At 60.3% G+C, this 2,630-nt stretch overlaps 1 protein-coding gene across 1 annotated transcript; it reads left to right on the top strand.

Moving 5' to 3' along the window:
* Nucleotides 1–6: 6 nt before the first annotated feature.
* Nucleotides 7–2,627, top strand: LOC116217767 (ribonucleoprotein PTB-binding 1-like; the record flags this gene model as incomplete). The annotated part of the gene is given in 6 exon segments (XM_031557699.1): nucleotides 7–91; nucleotides 609–862; nucleotides 864–1,085; nucleotides 1,403–1,594; nucleotides 2,172–2,286; nucleotides 2,527–2,627. Coding segments are annotated over 6 exon segments (969 nt in total), but the record flags the coding sequence as incomplete, so codon positions are not given.
* Between the last annotated feature and the right edge of the window lie 3 nt (nucleotides 2,628–2,630).

Below are 2,630 nucleotides of genomic sequence, written 5' to 3'. Positions count from 1 at the left end.
CCCCGTCCTCTCCCCCCCCTTCAGGAGGTGCACGAAATGCTGCGTGACTTCGAGCTCCAGCACTGCTTTGTGGACAGGCACAGCGGAACGGGTGAGCGGTGTTAATTATGTGAGGAGGGTAATTAACGAGCAGAGAGTTGGGGGCGGAGACCATATAGGGCCATGAGGGTTTGATCTATGGGCCCTTTTGGGGTCATTGGGGAGCTCAGATAACCCCATAGGACCACTGGGATCCAAGCTATGGGTCCTTTTTGGGTTCTTGAGGTCTCCTGGGGGGGTTGCAGATGACCCTATGTGTCCTTTCAGGTTCCTTGGGTGTCACAGATGACCCTGTAGGACCACCAGGATCCAATCTGTGGGTCTTTTTGGGGTCCTTGGGGCTGACAGATGACCCCACGGGTCCTTGGGATCCCTTGGGGCACACAGATGACCCCATAGGACCACCAGGGTTCCATCTATGGGTCTTTTTAGGGCCATTGGGATGGTTGGAGGTCACAGATGACCCCATAGGACCACCGGGATCCAATCTGTGGGTTCTTTTGGGGTCCTTGGACTCGCAGATGACCCCATAGGACCCCTCTCACCCCCCCACATCCTTCCCTCCTCAGCTTCCATCACGCTGTCGGACGCCGCCGCAGCTGAGCGCGCCCTGCAACGCCTGCAGCGCTGCACCCTGCGCCGTCACCGCCTGCATGCAGAAGTGCAGCCGTGCAGCGCCCTGCTCTGCGTGGCCCACCTGCCCCGGCAATGCAGCCAGCAGCCATGGGAAGCGTTGGTGCGGCCGTACGGCGCCGTGGGGCGGTGCTGGTTGGTGCACAGCCGGGCTTCGGGGCGCTGCAAGGGTTACGGCTTCGTGGAATATTTTGCACGAGGAGGCGGCCGCCGCGGCGCACGCAGAGCTGCAGGGCCGGGCGCTGGGTGCACAAGTGCTGTTCGTGCGTTGGTGCGACGGCGGAGGGGAGCTGATGGAGGAGGAGGATTTGCACACCAGCTGTTTGTGCGTGGAGGGGCTGCCCAGGGGCTACGCGGACGGAGAGGGGCTCCGGAGGGTCTTCTCGGGGGTGTGCGGCCCCAAATTCTGTCAGGTATGGGGGGAGAAGGGGGGTTATGGGGTAACGGTGTCCTGCCATGGGGATATGGGGGTGGGGAGGGGCTCAGAGGGTCTTTTTGGGGGTGTGCGACCCCAAATTCTGTCAGGTATGGGGGAGGGAGGGGTTATGGGCTGGGGGGGAAGGGGATGGGGAGTGGGTTTGGGGGATGGGAAGGGGGCTGGGGAATGAATTGGGAGGGGTGCATTGCTATGGGGATATGGGGATGGAGAGGGGTGCAGACATTGGTTTTTGGGGGTGGACTTTGGGTTTTTGGGGCGGATGTTGGGTTTTATGGTCCCCATGCCCCACAGTTGGCCTATGGGGCGGACGGGCAGCCGCTGGGTTTCGCCGTGCTGGAATACGACTCAGCAGACGCCGCTGAACGCGTTCAGGCCGCCATGGACGGGGCTCTCGTCGGGGGCAGCCGTGTCTGTGTGTCCTTCTGTGCCCCGGGGCTGCCCGCTCACAAGATGCTGCCCGCCCTCGTCGCCGTCCGCACCGCGGTACGACCGTGCCGGAGGGTCAGCACCGCTCCGTGGGGTGGGGTGGGAATGGGGCTCCGCTGGGCACCACGCTGGGGGATTCCAACTGAATTTGGGGTTTTCCTTCTCCTGGCCAGCAAAATCCTGTTGATGGCACTTCTGGGGGTCTCTGGTGCTGGGAATGGGGCTCCAATGGGCCACAAACGGTAGAATTTCTCCAAAATTTGGGGTTTATTCTTCTGCTTACCCAACCAAATCTTATTGATGGCGTTTTTAGGTTCTCTGGGGGTGGGAATGGGGCTCCAAAGAGCTCCAAATTGGGAAATTACGACTGAATTTGGGATTTTCCTTCTCCCAACCCAACAAAATCCCAGTAATGGAATTTTGGGGGTCTCTCATTAGGGAATGGGGCTCCAATGGGCTCCAAATGGGGGGGGGTGGTGTGAATCTTCCAAAATGGGGATTTTTCCTTTTCCCAACCCAACAGAAGATGCCCATTTATGGCATTTTTAGGGACTCTCTTATGGGATCGGGTCTCCAAAGGTCCCCATTAGGAATGATTTGCTCAGTTTTGGCCTTTTTTGCCCCATTTTTGCAGGCTCAGAGCCGCAGCCGAGGGCTCCTCCCTGACCCCACACTGCTGCAGATCCTCAGTGCCCTCCGCAGCCCCACTGCTGCCCCACTGCTGCACGGAGCCTTGGGGGGCAAACGGGGTAAGGGGGCGGCCCCATAGCATTGGATGTCTGTGCCATATTGCTGTGGGGCTGCCCCATAGTGCCAGGGGGCAAACAGGGTAAGGGGGCGGATGCATAGGAGGGGGGGGCTGCCCCATAGTGTTGAGTATCAGCCCCATAGTGTGGGGTGCCCCATAGCACCAGGGGGGGTTAATGGGGTAAGGGTGGCTGCCCCATAGCGCCATGGGGCAGCCTCATATGTGTTTTTGTGCCCCATAGGTCTCCTCGGCGCTGCCCCATTGCTGCCCTTCTGCCCCACAGTGCTGCAGTCGGTGCTGCAGAACCCAATGCGGGTACAGGGGGGAAAGGGGGAGGAGGGATTT

Source organism: Meleagris gallopavo, unplaced genomic scaffold, assembly GCF_000146605.3.
Source record: "Meleagris gallopavo isolate NT-WF06-2002-E0010 breed Aviagen turkey brand Nicholas breeding stock unplaced genomic scaffold, Turkey_5.1 ChrUn_random_7180001949099, whole genome shotgun sequence".
Taxonomy (NCBI): domain Eukaryota; kingdom Metazoa; phylum Chordata; class Aves; order Galliformes; family Phasianidae; genus Meleagris; species Meleagris gallopavo.
Note: the sequence above shows the minus strand (reverse complement) of the source record. Positions and strands in the feature narration are given on the sequence as shown.